This window comes from Ixodes scapularis, unplaced genomic scaffold, assembly GCF_016920785.2.
Source record: "Ixodes scapularis isolate PalLabHiFi unplaced genomic scaffold, ASM1692078v2 PGA_scaffold12__126_contigs__length_90152505, whole genome shotgun sequence".
Lineage (NCBI taxonomy): Eukaryota > Metazoa > Arthropoda > Arachnida > Ixodida > Ixodidae > Ixodes > Ixodes scapularis.
In genome coordinates, this window is record NW_024609838.1 from 88,867,176 (window position 1) to 88,880,772 (window position 13,597).

The 13,597-nt window shown below is 46.7% G+C and overlaps 2 protein-coding genes across 5 annotated transcripts in view; one reads left to right on the forward strand and one right to left on the reverse strand.

Annotated features, from left to right (window-relative positions):
- LOC8038969 (DNA helicase MCM8) overlaps positions 1-4,303 on the forward strand; it is a 67,192-nt gene extending 62,889 nt beyond the window's left edge. For all 4 annotated transcript variants that reach the window (XM_040206830.2, XM_029976578.4, XM_029976574.4 and 1 more), the window contains one exon: positions 3,361-4,303. In XM_040206830.2, the coding sequence (XP_040062764.1) occupies positions 3,361-3,666 (306 nt within the window). In that variant the 3' untranslated portion in view covers positions 3,667-4,303. The remainder of the gene's footprint in view (positions 1-3,360) is intronic.
- A 1,349-nt stretch (positions 4,304-5,652) lies between these two features.
- On the reverse strand, positions 5,653-13,279 carry LOC8038967 (hydroxysteroid dehydrogenase-like protein 2). The gene is made up of 3 exons (XM_029976573.4): positions 13,031-13,279; positions 8,592-8,726; positions 5,653-7,547 (listed from the first exon to the last, which is right to left on the reverse strand). Exons 1-3 carry the CDS (start codon positions 13,041-13,043, stop codon positions 7,306-7,308), a joined length of 390 nt encoding a protein of 129 aa, XP_029832433.1. The 5' UTR covers positions 13,044-13,279; the 3' UTR covers positions 5,653-7,305.
- Between the last annotated feature and the right edge of the window lie 318 nt (positions 13,280-13,597).

Below are 13,597 nucleotides of genomic sequence, written 5' to 3' on the forward strand. Positions count from 1 at the left end.
GCTCACCCATTTTTTAACAGACCCGGACAAAAGCTCATTAGGAGAAAATTTCATGTTGGTCTTATAGAGAAACAAAGTCTAGAGAAAAAGTCGATGAGCCTCCTTTTGGCGAATTCGGCCACCGCGAAGCGGCGCGTACGGATAAGTCGGGTGAGTTAAATTTTTGTAGTGAGCCGCCGCAGACTGCCGCCGCAAAGCAGCAGGAGCGCAGAGGGGGCTTGGGTTAACACGCGCACCAGTGATACACGCGCGAAGTAGAAACGCCTTTTTTGAATAGCGTCCCCTTTTCGATAAACGGCATATCTCTAAACTGAGGCTCTGCTTTCTCTAAAACGTGCTTGAATAAAACATGCCCGTTCTCTAAAACATGTTTCGACGAAATGGCATTCGATCAACCGTAGTAAACCCTTGCGTGGGATGGGGTACAAGTTCACCTTAAAATGGTGAAATGTCCATCGCGTCCGCATTTTATTTTAGCCCGTGTTTCGCCTGGGTAGCAAAAACAAATGAGGTGAGCTTTTGTCCGGGTCTGGGAAAAAACGGGTGAGCTTTTGTCCGGTTACCCACGTAGGGAGGGCAGGGAGTGCCCACTGTTGGAACGATAGTGTGCGCTCTTTCCCCGAACACCACTGTCACTGCCCGAGCCCTTAACCCCAAAATAAAATAAGCAAAAAAAAGTCTTCCTCAAGTTGAGTCTGTTGACTTATTTTTGTTTACATTTTTCTTTAACCGTCTTTGCTTTGCACATTTTTTCCCTTTTTTTTTTTGTTGCTTGAACTTAGTGAGGTTTCTTTTTTGTTGCTTGCTTAACCTTGTTCTACAGAGCGAGAGTTTTTATTTTTATGCAGCTCGCTTTTTCCGTTCTTTCAATTTTTAAATTATTTTCGTGTTTTGTTGCTGGCGCTGTGTGGGAGGTCATGCCAGGCGTAAACGATTGCAAACACCGTCACGTAAATGCGGCGGTGTTGGCGATTTTCACCAACTAGGCTCTACTGTATTTAGCGGGTCCCGTTTGTCGCTGCCTTCAGTATAAGTTCAACTGGAGCTTAAGTTAACATATTTTGGTATATCAAATTATCGATATATCGAACTATTTTACGATCCCCTGTGAATTGAATAGATCCAAATTCGACTGTATTAGGCCTTTTTATCTGCGCCAGTACTCCTTCAAAACTTGGAATAATATCACATTTTTCAACATGCACGCAATTGTTAATGGCAATAAGAACCCCTCCCCCCTATGCCCGATACAATCTTTTCAAACTATGGAATAATTCAGAATTATTTCAACGTTGGGAATATCTGTTGTGAGTCACGTTTCACCGATAACAATCACGGTGACGTCGGCAGTATACGATTGCGCAGCAAAAAGTTTCGCTTACAATAGACGCTCATCGTGTTTGCGATAAAAAAATTTGAAGTTGTGGCACTTACGATATTTGGTGTGAGGGGTGTGACTTGCCATCTTTAGTGAGCTATTCGACACAAGCGGTCTGAGGAATGAAATGCAGTGATAACCTTGTCCTAACAAAGGCTCGTCCTGGAGTCTTTGCAAAGGCAAGCAGTTCCCTTCTGGCCTTACAAACTTCTTCAGAAAAGTATTCGCCCGGGCGAAAAATTTTGCCCTTCAGATTAGGCCCTTGAGGTCGGGCCGGTTTTGGGGCAAGTCTGTTGAGTTGGAGTGGGGTCAACTTTTATGGGGTAGGGCTGGGGTCAAGTCTGTGGGGTTAGGGTGGGGTCGAGTCTTTATGGGGTCCGGCCAACTTTGGGTCAAGTTTTTGTCAGTCCGGAATGAGTGAAGCCTTTATTGGGCCACGTTAAACTTGGGTCGAGTCTCGGTCAGGCCGGAGTCAGGTCACCTCCCTACGGATTGGGGCCAAGTCTTGGTCAAGTTTGTCAGGTTGAGGTGGGAGTCAAGTCTTTGTCTTTGCAGCACGGGGCCGATTTGAGGCAATAGGTGACATTCACTTGACGTCACTCGCCAGGTTCGCTGGCATCGCCCACCACGGTCGCCATCTTCGAGGTCTCTTGCTATCGCGAATGCCATCTCTCCGGACCTTTTGAGCGTGGTTTAGCAGTATTTTACAGCTTTAAAGGGTCTTTTTGACCGAAACTAGGGGTTATTCTTATACTTTGGTGCTTTTGAATCGCCGTGGGAGTATTTTTTGTGTGTTTTAGTTAGTTTTTGTCGCTATCGGACTCACTTACCGCGGCCGCGATGCTCCCTCGGCTCCATGAAGCGCTCCGTGTCGCCCGCCGTGCCGACGGCGCTAGCTCTTGCGAGAACTAATTTTTCTACTTTGGTGCTTTTGTAGCACGCTGTGATTACTCTTTGTTTTGTTTTGCTAGTTTCTTTATTGTTTCTCTCTAGCGGATTTTCTGTACTACGGCCATGTAACCGTATTGCTCCATCGCCGCTGTGTCGTACATACGTCGTGCCTTCGGTGTTCATTCCTGTGCAGAAACATACCGTGCGGCTAACAGAGTGCGCAGCTTATGAAAAATGCGGCGCATTTTTCATTAGCTCAAGCGATTTAAAAACCGCATGTAAGCGATTTAGCGAGCAAGAAGACAAGCGACGACGACCCGCTTCGCTGCCGCTCGGTCACTCGCGCGACGAGGCAAACCGCACGAAAGCGACGGGAGCACACGACCAAGGCGATGAGTGCTAAGTTTTCTAGAAATCCCAAAACCGAGCTACGCGATGAGTGACAGTGAAGGGTGAACCGCATGTAAGCGATTTAACGAGCGATGGCGACAGCGACGGGAGTCGGCGACGAGCGACGGAGATTTCTCGCGGTCGGTCGTCGCGTCGCTCGGTTTTTGGATTTCTAGAATGGGTCGCTTAATTATCGCCTTGGTCGCTTGCTCCCGTCGCTTTCATGCGGTTTGCCACGTCGCGCGAGTGACCGAGCGACAGCGAAGCGGGTCGTCGTCGCTGTCGCTCGTCTCGTCCCGTCGCTCGCCAAATTGCTTACATGCGGTTCAGCCTTTACACACGGTACTCGGCGGCAACAAGGAAAACAGCCCGCCCCCGAGATCAACTTTTCTTCTCTCTTCTGTTCAACGAAGCTTCAACGATATGAAATTAGCACACACTAGCAGCGGACGACCGCGTAGCGTACCCAAGCCAGTCAAACCGCGACCTCGAAGATGGCGGATCGACGGTGGCGCTCCCTGGCAAAATCGAACCTGCAGGCTCAGTGAATACCACCTATACATTGTCGGGCCGGGTTCGGGTCGAAGCTTGGTTGGGCTGGGGTCAGGGTGGGCTAGGCTCAATTCTTTGTTGAGTCGGGTCCCCAAATTTTGGCCAGATCCCTAACTGCAGCGACGTGTTTACATCCCCCAACGCCACAGCTGATGAAGCACAGCATTGCGGACACTCACATGGACGAGCTGGGCAACCTGGACTTTGGGCGCTCCCAGCACGGCTCTGGCATGAGCCGACCCGCCCAGGCCAAGGCCCTGGTGCGGGCCTTGACGGCGGAGTCGCGTAAGAACGGAGTCCGTATCTACACGTTGGCCCAGCTGAGCTCCATCGCGCGGGACAAGTGCGGCGTCGACGCATCCGGGGTGCACAGATTGATCGACAGCCTCAACGACCAGGGGTTCCTGCTCAAGAAGGGCGCCAAGACGTACCAGCTCCAGACAACAGACTTCTGATGCCCCGTGGCCTCTGCCCACAGGAACTCGCAGCCCATTTTCATAAGGGTTGTCAGTTGGTGACCACATCTCAAGGATAAGAGGTCTCAAACGCGGCTGATATTTATTGACAAAAATCATCTTTATTTAGGCTTTAGACACCATCAAAGGAAGGGGACAAAGAACAGCCTTTGCACAAATGCACGTCTGCAAAACAGAGTAACGTGAATTTGAAAACCTAAAAATGGAGCCTTTTTTAGCTTCTTTCTAGTCGAGTTCTTTTGTCATTCGCATTCAAGTTACTATGTTTTGCACATGTGCGCTTGTGGAAAGTTTATACTTTCTTTGGTGTGTCCCCTTTTGTTTAAAACTCCCTAGACGGGGGTCTGTCATGTTCACCTTTTGCAACCTACCATTCTATTCAAGGGCTGTAAGTTGGCAGTTATAGTAGTAACTAACAGCTGTATGCTAGGGGTTGGAATGCTTGGCAGTTCTAATGGTAACTTGCATCTTGAGAAGTTGCAATGGTTAGTTTCTGGGACAGTAACTTTTTTAGGAGTCTCTCGAGGGACACACTTGTAAGTTAGAGAATGGAGTTATAATGCTTGTAAATGTTCTCAAAATAATTGGGCATAATAAACTTGTTTTTACTGCAAAAGACCGATTTGCCTTCAGCATTCTGTTCCATGTGCTTTGTTTTGTTGGTCACATTTTCAGTTTTTGTTCGCCTGTGCGGCCAATTTCGTCGCATTCTTTTGGAGGTATTACTGTGGAGGATTCTGCTCCATGTTTCCACGCGTGTAGTCACTTTGCTCGGTACATGCCTCATCTTGTCAATAATGGATGGCAAACTTTGCTGAGAGCAACATCCTAACTGTAGTTCCCATATGGTCACAATCAGGGATGGGCAGTATTTTAAATACAAGTATTTGAAATACGTATTTCAAATACTTTGTGTATTTGGGATTTGTATTTCATTACAAATTGGCTAATGTATTTGACGTGTATTTAAATACTAAAACGTGGGTATTTCAAATACAATTGTAATTAAATACAATTTTGTGGGCGAAAATACATTCCTCAAATTTATTGTCACTGTCCAGAGCAGGAAGAAAACTACGTTCTGCACCGAATGCAGTGTCTGTCCATCAAGCACAAGCGTTTAGTGACTTTGTGATTACAGTGCTAGTCCAGGGCAAGAATAGTGACGAAATCGATGTTCACAGGCAGACTGGCTAAATAAGTGCCTGTGACAACTTGGGATGCTTTCCAGCCTGATTCCCATCCATATTTTTGCCTGGAACATTCTAAATCCGCGGGTCATCCAGATTTTCGTAACTGGTGCGAGTTGCAACAATAAAAAATTCTCTAGCTAGTGCTGCGCGTCTTGGTCGTCTCGGTTTTTTGTTGGTCTATACCAAAATGTAATCGACAAAAAAAGCTGCTTGAAGCTCCATACTTTTTTCACCTATTACATCCAAGCTGATTACATTTTTTTTTTTGTGATAATATTTCTTTTACGTTACTAGAGCCTCGCACACTAACTCCCGAGTGTGCGATGCAAAATTAAAATGAGATACCCAGAAACCCGTTGCAGGTGCCCTGAAGTCGATGACGCAAATTTTAGGGAATGTATTTCGAAAAGTATTTGGAGGAGATCAAATACATTTGGTTGTATTTGTATCTTGTACTTAAATACTTTTTTGGAAATGTAATTAGATTTGTAATTAAATACATTTTTGACGAAGTATTTTGTATTTGTATTTCGATACATATTTGCATGTATTTTGCCCATCCCTGGTCACAATGCAGTGTTTCAGCATAATTAGAAGCCAATTAGCGACTAAGCATGTGGCAGCTCTCCGCAACAGCGATACATTGTCCTCACCTTTTCACTGGGTCTTTACTGCTGGTATGGGTGCCTTCTACATTGTCCCAATGAATTGAACGCCCCGTGTGTAATTTCTGGCCAAACAAAGACCAACAAACTTATCAGACTCGACTTTGTGAAACGTATCAACAATCTTTATTTTCGGCATCTCAAAAGTCACATTTTGTCGGGAGCCCGACAGAATCGGGTACTTTTCTGTGCGTATCATCTGCGCAAGAAGTTTGCACACCCAACTGCCTGAACCGGCAGCACATGACCAACATTTCAGCGGGCCACAGCCACTAATGACTCCAATTAAAGAGCTTCCAAACAAGTCCATCGTTTCATTTGGGCAAAATTTCTTATTTTCGTCCGGCTTGGCAGACGTCTGCCGAGGTAGTCAAATGCATGGATGTTGCACCGGTGAAACCAGTGGACACAGCTCGCAGTCACATGAGCTTGACCTTTCCAAATGACACCTTGAGAAAATCTAGCAGCGATGTAAACCGCCCTACGAGAAACTCAGAAAGTGGTTTGGCCCTGAGTAGGACTATCCATTCTGAAACAACCCGAGAAATACGAGAGTTGACACTAGGAGAAGACCTTCTCTCGGTGTCAGCTTTTGTATTCCTTGGTCTGTTTCAAAATGTTCAGTATAGACCAGCTCCCACATGCTCCCTTAGAATCTGCTGGATTATCTGTTAGCCTTTTCCTGCGTTGGGAGTAATCATCGGAACCAATTTCAGCATTGGCAGTTTTGTAGAATCAAGTGGTTTCCTGTGGGCGCGCAGATAGGGAAATTTCTGTGCTCTAACAACCTCATTAGAATAAACAAAAACCTGGTAACATTTATTTTCCGTGGGTTGCAAAAATATTGCTACAAAGTCTTTACCCATGTTCACTGGTGTGCCAAGGAGAAGCAACGAAACAGGAGTCCTCCATGTGTTCGATAATACAAGCTACGGACAGAGGTGAAAGTAAATATACAACCTTTACAAACAACATTTCTTTTATGCATTCCTCGTTCAGTTGGCGGCACGATTTTTATGTTGTCTCGTCGGGAGGACGTGCCTCAATGGGTTCGAGGGCCGACGCCTCGACAACGTCAACGCAGCGTGCAGCTCTAGACTGTTTCCTGCCTGATAGTTACAGCTCAAAACGAGGAGGCTTTCAACTGCTGCTTTGAGGCGAGACATTTTATGCCTCGCATGAAATCCAACACGCCTTTCTTTCTAAGCAGTGCTAAGCTCTCCAGCTGTATCTCTTGTTCAACTATCATTGCTTTTGCCTACGCATGCTTTAAAAGCCTCCTGGTGAGCCCCTGATTTTCGGATGTTTGCTTACAACTTTGGGCCTTTAACTGTTCAGAACATTCTTTGCCATATGTAGGGTCTCCAAAGCCCTCACACTTGAATAGCTCCAAACATGTCCAACAAGAAGCAAGGAGCAGGCAGCAAACAAACAGAATTTGTGGCTCTATTTTGATTTAGAGGTTACCTGTGGTATGCAGAATTGCACCATACAAGAACATTGTAAGATGCAATCTCACAACGTCCTTTCAAGAACATCTCTCTTTCCTCGCGACGACACCGAGAAAGTGCAGAGAGGCAAGGGAGCTCCGTGCGGGGCGTTCAACACACGGGCGTCACGAGTGTTTGACTGCGAGGCCACACGTGCCATGCATCTCAATTCCTGATTCCGCACAAATAGAGGACTTTGTTTGGGAAATGCTCTAAAAGCAGTTGCTTCCTTCTGCCCGTTGAAGGAAGCTCCCGACATTAGTGTATAGGCTATAGCTTGGAGCGCATCTCGCCCATGAGCCTGTCGAGCTTCATGGCCATGGGCAGGTCCCCCTTGAGGGCGAGCTTGCCCGACATGAAGGCGCTGGTCGGGTTCAGCTTGCCCGTGAACATTTTGACGAAAGTGTCGCGCTCCAGGCAGAAGGTGACGTCTGCCTTGCCCTTGGGCGGGTCCCCCTTGCCCACGGACCCCTTGCCGTTCTTCAGGTCCACGTACCACTTGCTGGGCTCGCCTGCAAGCACCGCTCGAGTGAGCGACAACAAACGCCTCCTTCCGCAGCGAACAAAGCATCTGCCGGTCCATAAACCCCCCAAAAGCGAGCCAGTTTAGTCAAAATAAATGAGAAAAATGCTAGCTTCTAACACTTTATTTTGTGTAGACCTTAGCCACGGGGCTTTCTTTCGCAGCTGCGCCCCCTCGTTTCCTTATCGAGTGTTCATCGAGGAATGCCGGGTTTTGCTTTCTTTCGGCTAATAATGCCAATTTCCCGTCTGTCTGCGGGCAGCCTAAAGGAAACGCCTTCCAAAGAAAAGAAACGTGGAACCCTAGAAACCCTGCTACAATAGTTCTCATATTTGAACAAAGGGCGTTTGAGGAACCTGGTGATACACTTCGCGATTACCCATGTTTCTAGTCGTATCCATAACGCATAAAACGTTACGAGCGACCGAGTGTGTTTAAAAATGGTTGTTTCACCCAACATTGGCCCAACTTTCTGTGTGCAAAAACTATGCATCGCGCAGAAACTGATTTGCTGGATTAGTTGATGCTAATGGGTCTATTTAGTGAGGCAGATAGCGGGCAACTGAGTCCGTAGTTAGCTTTGTATCTTTTAGAATTAGTAGAATTAAATGCAGTATAGTTCCAATTTGAAAGACCATCGTCGAAGGTCGGTTTATAAATACTTGGAGCAGGTGGTGGCACGCATAAGTCAATGCTACGGGCACGAGGCTGGCCGAGCGAGGCAGAAAAACTGAGGCTTAAGATATTTCTGAAATTGACTCACTCAGTTGTCTTTGACGATGCCTGGTATGTTTCTATTTGCAATCATATCTTCATTTTATTACTTGAAAAGTTGGTTACCAAAAACTAACTGACAACTCTATCCAATATGCCCGAAAAACGAGTCTCCTTGACAAGGACTAATTTGGTTCCAATCTTAACTGTGTGCAATGCGTAGTTCTTGCGTGAAAATTGTGGCTAACGTTTAGCGGGACACACTGTGTCAATGGTGGCCAGAGTAATTATCCTACGGGGATTTAGGAACCGCACCAACCTTTCACGTCGAAGACGAAGACTCCACCGATTTGGTTGACTAGGTCGTCGTTGACGTAGACAGAAATCATGTTGAAGACGCCTTCCACTGACTCGGCTGACACGACAGGAGCGGCCATGGTTGACTCGTTGCTTGCTGCAGCACCAGAGGGATCATCTTAGGAGGAGTTATTCAGATCTAGAGACGCTTTGCCGACGACGCAAATGTGTACACTACTATCACACCTGCATACCCAACAAGTTAAGAGTCTGCATTTGGGTTCCTGAATTCGGAGCTGTTTTTGCGGAGTTTATTTTTTTCTCACAGGTTTGCTGGTAATTTTCGGTGATGGACAGAAAATCTGTTTCTCGGGGCTTATGCTGATGAAAACGAGATTCCCCCGACCTCCAGAGACCCAAATACTTGCAAAATGTTCTGGGATCCAGGGGAGAAAAACAAAATTAGAGTTGTGGTTCCCCCCAAAAGAGTAGCAGCAACAAATCAGTGCTGTTTTGAATGAACACATTAAAGAGCTGTAGAATATAACGATTTTCTTCCAGTGAAGCTTCGGTTTGTCTTTTTCAAGGACAGCTGCCATTCCAAGTTTTTTATTTACCCCGATTTGAATAAAACCGGCTAGGGGTTAATTTGTGGAGTTTATCGGTACATACCCAAAACGCAAAACCCTAGTTACTAGCGAGTGCCTAGTTCTATGCACGATACAACCGGCTCTGTGCCATGCAGCTGAAGCGACGAGCAAATTACGAGTAGCTTTGCTCGTGAAACAATGATGTTTAGAAAACTGTTTTTCCTGTTGAGCTCTACATCATGTATTCAATTTAGAATGTGCTTGAGTAAATGTATCGAATTATATTTTTGTGAGAAGTCTAAGATCAGGAGTAAGATCAACACCAAACTTTGTTTACTTAAATATGTTTGAATAACAATTAAATAACCTCAAAACTGGTCATTATCACTGCTGGAATATCGCATCAAATATCTGACAAATACACAAAAAAGAGATATTAAACAAACCTCAGTAGGATTACAGATGTTTTTTTTTTTTAACCTACTTTGGTGTCAAATGTTGACCTAGAGGTAAATGCAAATTGGTGTTAAAAAGAAATTTCTCCTGACCCCAAGCACTTTATCCATTGGTTGCTATTAAGGCGATACTTCAACAAAATATGAAATCCACAATGTTCGTAAGTGACACTCGGATGTTTGTATTTTGAGCACGATGGCTGTATATCAACGGCCCACTCTGGCAAGCGGTCGGAGAGCAGCCAGCGGAAAGCACGTCACATCCGGCGCAATCGTGACGTAGATTGTCTCGAGACGAGCCAAGCTGCAGCGAGGCTGACGTCGACAGGATGTCCTGGCCGTTCCGGCCACCAAATATGCCGAAGCAGCAATTGGGCCACCGCAACCCCGAATCTGCTTTTCTACGAATTTCTAGTGACGTTGTAGAGGGACAATAGCGATGTCTGGGGCACACAAAAGAGAGTCCCGGTGAGAGGGAAGTCCTCCTTCCCCTCTTCTCTCGTGGTGGCCGGAGAGCTGGCGATAGGATGGCAGGTTCAAGGCACGTAGAGATCTAGGCGAAACAGGCATCGTCACTACCCGTCAAGGTTCCTAGACGGGCATTAGAAACGGAGCTTTAGCAACATCCACCAGGTGCCCTTTGCTGATCGTTTGTTTTAAAATTCCTGGCGTGTCCAATGTGGTACTGCTCTCTTGACCACGTATAGACCAAAAAAAATAAGCTCCGAAATTTTGTTGTAGTATCCCTTTAATAGTACCGAGACCCTTGAAATGACATCCGTGCGGCGTCATTGTTCATCGTTGTTCAACCTTCCGTTTGCTCACAAAAGCGCCAGAGCCAGAGTTCGAACGAGAGCAGAAAAAAATTTCAGCATGAAAACGTCCCCAAGTGTGGTAGGCAGGTAGACGCACTGATCTCTATGACAAATGCTGAATCGTGCCATCGCGCTTCCCCATACTTGCCCGCTCCACGAGTGCGGCCACCCGACGGCCATCTTGCATGCAGCGAAATTCTGTTTTTGGGGCGTTGCAGAGGCTGGTGGGCAGCATGCTGTAGACATGTTTTCTACTCGTTCTTTATCATTCGCAGATGTCCTTTAAAACCCCGTGCAAGCCGTGAAACTTGCCGTTGAGAACACTCGGAAATCAGTACTGCTGGAAAAAGGGGCACAACTCGTCGAAAGCAAGTTTTGCCTGTGTCGCGACATGATAAAAGCTTCCCTGGCATGCCGAAGTGCTGCGTCTCTGTGCCTTTGCACACTTGGATACCGATCAACAATCGGCGCTGTGGCAAAAGTTTTGAAGTTGTGCTGAGGTTAGATTTCTTTGCATCATATATCGGGCACAAAGTTCTGGATCGTCCAGCTGTTCCAGCAAGTTGCTAACAATAAAGGGAAAAACACATCTGCGTGGTTGCTGTTATGCACTGTTAACCACGGCTATGTTTCAAATCTACTCTAATGGATCACATGGCAGCACAAATAGAACAATGCTGTGGAGCAAGAAAGGTTTTCAAAAGTCTGCCCCCCCCCTTCCTTTTCCGTTGCCCACTGGATGCAAAAATACTCCAAAAGCCGGGAGATGTCATAATTAATATAAGAGCACGGACTTAACACAACAGAATAATAAATTTCATTAGACGTTTCGCCTCCCGTGCAGGAGGCATCTTCAGTAGTTACAAAGCAAATGCAAGATTCAACCTCAAGTCAACGCTATCTATCACGAATGTCCGTATTAGCTTTATGGAGAGGGCCGCGGTTTTTGTTACACACGGATGTGTCCCTGCGAACAAACCATGATTCTAGGAGCTTCCGGAGCCCCCATCTGTCCTCCCTCTCCAAGGTCGTCGCGGCCGGAAAGTCAAAAGAATCCCCCATTGTCCACGCATGGTCCACCAGTTCAGTCTTCAGCCGCGTCACGTGGGATGCGTACGTGACTACATGCTTGTGTTCTTCGAGTCTGGTCTCTCTCCTCCGTCCGGTTTCACCAATGTAGGACGCTGGGCAGTCACTGCGGGGGATCTTGTGGATAACCCCTCTCTGGACGTTCGCCGGGGTTGGGTCCTTTGGTTTAGAAACGGAATTTCCAATAGTTCTGTACGGCTTGAAAACAGTTCCAATGCCAAGGAGCCTCAAAGCGCGACTGAGAGGTTTGGAGGCTCCTTTGACATAGGGGATGCACACCACATTCTTATCACTTTCCCTTTTGCACGGTTGCACATTTTGTTTCATTTGGTTTTTGACCTTGTCAACAAAACGCTTTGGTAGTGACATTTCACTAAAGCTCCCTGTAAATGAGTCATCTCATTTGTGCCATGGAGCTCGTTAGATGGCACGGTATTTGATCTCTGTACAAACGATCGCACTACTGATTTCTTGTGTTGCACTGGATGACGGGGCAAAAAATCCGAAAAATTATCTGTTTCACATGGTTTGCGCTGCGCACCCGTTTCAATCCTGTGCTTCGGTTCGCCTGTCCTCATTACAGATACATCTAGGAAGGGCAACTTGCCCTGCTGTTCTGCCTCGCAAGAAAACTGTATCGCGGGGTGAACACTGTTTAACTCCCGGTGAAAATCGTTAGCGTGACTTTTATCTAAAATGACACTTGCCACTGGGTCAAGCTCGTTTCTGAACTCGAGTGCTGCAAGTTACGAATACAGTCGTCCGAGTAAAGTGAAACGCTGCTCCAGAGGCACATACGGCTTCACGCGCATTGCACTCGCAAGACACATCCACACGACGTCGATTCTTGATCGGTATCCAAGCGTACGCACGTGCGAAGGCACAGAGACGCAGCACTGCACTTCGGCGTGCCAAGGGAGCATGATCACTCCACGAGGTCGGCGAAACTTGCTTTCGACGAGTTGTGCTTATTTCTTCCAGAGCTGTGCTTTCGCAAACCTTTCCACGTGTTCTCAAAGGTCAGTCTCGCCGTTTTCTCGGGGGTTTAAGAAACTTTTTCAGCCTCTGCAACGCTCCAAAAACAGCATATTGGTGCAAGCACGACGGCCGTCCGGTGGCCGCGCTCGTGCTGCAAAGTCCAAGTAACAAGCTGATCGACTCACGCAAAAGGTCACTTATCAATCAAGATAAGCCCTCATTATGACAAAATCAGAGTTCCCGTCGGCGCTTCCTGCGAAGTCTGTTCTGCTGTCTTACCAAGGCGCAGCGAGGGAAAGAGCGCGTTCAGGAGGAACCCACCGAGTCGGTCGGCATGCAGACACGGCAAAGCGCCCTTTCAAAGCGAGCAATGAGCAATCATTTGGCCGAGAACGGGTTTCCTCGCCGCGCAGAAAGCAGCGCTCATTTCGAACGTCTCGCCCACCGCCGAGCTTCTCAATCGCTATGCCAAGGACGATGGGTTATGCAAGCAGGACGCGGACCAAAGCGGGGAAAGTGCTGTCCCCCTTTTACCTTTGCTTGGCATGTCGTAGCACGGTTTACTGCGCTCGCTGGCGCGCTCCGATCTCTACGTACGCAGAAAGATTTTCCGAGCGAACGGGTCAAGGTCTGAGGAGAGCGTGGTCATATGATTCTGCGCTATCGGTTTGTTTTCGATAGCGTCCGCCGGCGGGGGCGGTTGGCCGGTGGCGCATCTTTGTGTCGGAAATACGGGAAATACAGAAGGTCCGCCAGGTCCGGTGTCAAAATATCTCAACCAGTGTTGCCAGACGGAGAAAAAAAAAGTCAGTAGATTTGCACAAACATCAGTAGATTCTACGAAATCTGTGTTTTGCCATGTTTTACTATTTCCATTAAACCACACTTCGAAGAAATGCTATAGAGTAACAAATAGTATGATAATGCACACAGATAAAAAAAGAAAAAACAAGACAACTAAAGTTTACTTTTTTTTTTTTTTTATAGAAGACAAAGTAAAATAACACCGTGAATGTTTTTTTTTTTTTTTTAATTATTATTAGCATTGAGTGGTGTTGCGATTTTGAGGATTATTTTGAAATCCAGACTGAGCTACTTTTG

Excerpts from the sequence above, each read along its gene's own strand:
- LOC8038967 (XM_029976573.4), bottom strand. Across the intron at positions 7,548-8,591 it reads CTTCGTCTTCGACGTGAAAG|GCGAGCCCAGCAAGTGGTAC; the intron begins GTTGGTGCGGTT and ends CGGTGCTTGCAG.